We start from the raw sequence: 987 nt of genomic DNA, 5'->3' as shown, positions 1-987 counted from the left end.
TGGTGCTTCCTGGCCAAGAGACTGGCTGCAGGAAGCAGAGCAGGCCAAGTGGGGGTGAAGAAGGGTGGGGGGTGGGAAGGCATATATTGCTGGTTACCGGTTGTTCCGTTTCTTGCTAGAAGCTCCATGAAGCTGCTTTCTCATACCCGCATTCGCTGATTTCTGAGAGGAGTCCAAGACGGCAGATCTGTGCTGCATTAGCTGATAGGGGACCTCTGCATATATCTCTCTTCGCTCTCTGTTCTCTGTCAGTTTCTTAGTCCATTCGGTGCTTGGCTGAGTTCTTTATTTCTTCATTTGATGCTTAGGGTTTCTGGATTGCCATTTTCTCTGTTTGGCTTAGTTTTTTGGATCTTTCCTGTGCAGGGATGGCATGGTGCTTCTGCCTAAAGCACCTTGCCCAGAAGTCCTAACTCTGCATCTTGATTTGCCAATTACTTAAAAAGACTCTCAACTATTTTGGGGGGAACTAAATGGATTGTCTTAGGCTGGGTTCTCTAGAGATGCAAAACCAGTAAAGCGTATAAGTATATATATACACGATCTTAACCATCTCATGGATATAGCAATGAATTACCAGCAGCCAAACACTCACCCCGCTGAAATGCAGTGCCATTCCTGAAGCCACAGCTCCACACACAGTACTCAATTTCCCTCCATTCACAGTCAGCCAGTTCTGGTTGGATGGAGCTCGGTTGAAGTTGTCTTTGAGCTGGGTTGGAAGGGAGGTCTCTGGCTCATCACAGTACAGGCCACCCCACTTCTCGTCACAGCTAGATCCAGAGAAAGAGAAAGGAAGAGTCAGTATCAAACAAAGCCCCTGCAAGTGTGTTCTCAAATTAGCAGTGCTAACTCTTTTCCTAGTCCAGGATGATTAAATGTTACTTATCTTCACAAAGCTTGCCAAAATTCACCCTCACTTCTTAACAGTGCTTTAAGTTAGAAATAAGCTGTGAATTAACTATTTCTAGGTTTTCCTAAAGTAGT

At 45.3% G+C, this 987-nt stretch overlaps 1 protein-coding gene across 1 annotated transcript in view; it reads right to left on the bottom strand.

The window, feature by feature from the left end:
- The window catches only part of RELN (reelin), a 551,032-nt gene that overhangs the window by 50,432 nt on the left and 499,613 nt on the right, over window positions 1–987 (bottom strand). Inside the window, exon 50 of the mRNA XM_004390724.1 lies at window positions 596–782. Within this exon, the coding sequence (XP_004390781.1) occupies window positions 596–782 (187 nt within the window). The remainder of the gene's footprint in view (window positions 1–595; window positions 783–987) is intronic.

This window comes from Trichechus manatus, unplaced genomic scaffold (assembly GCF_000243295.1).
Source record: "Trichechus manatus latirostris isolate Lorelei unplaced genomic scaffold, TriManLat1.0 scaffold00326, whole genome shotgun sequence".
NCBI classification, from domain to species: domain Eukaryota; kingdom Metazoa; phylum Chordata; class Mammalia; order Sirenia; family Trichechidae; genus Trichechus; species Trichechus manatus.
The sequence above is the reverse complement of the archived record's forward strand: the minus strand, read 5'-3'. Positions and strand labels throughout refer to the sequence as shown.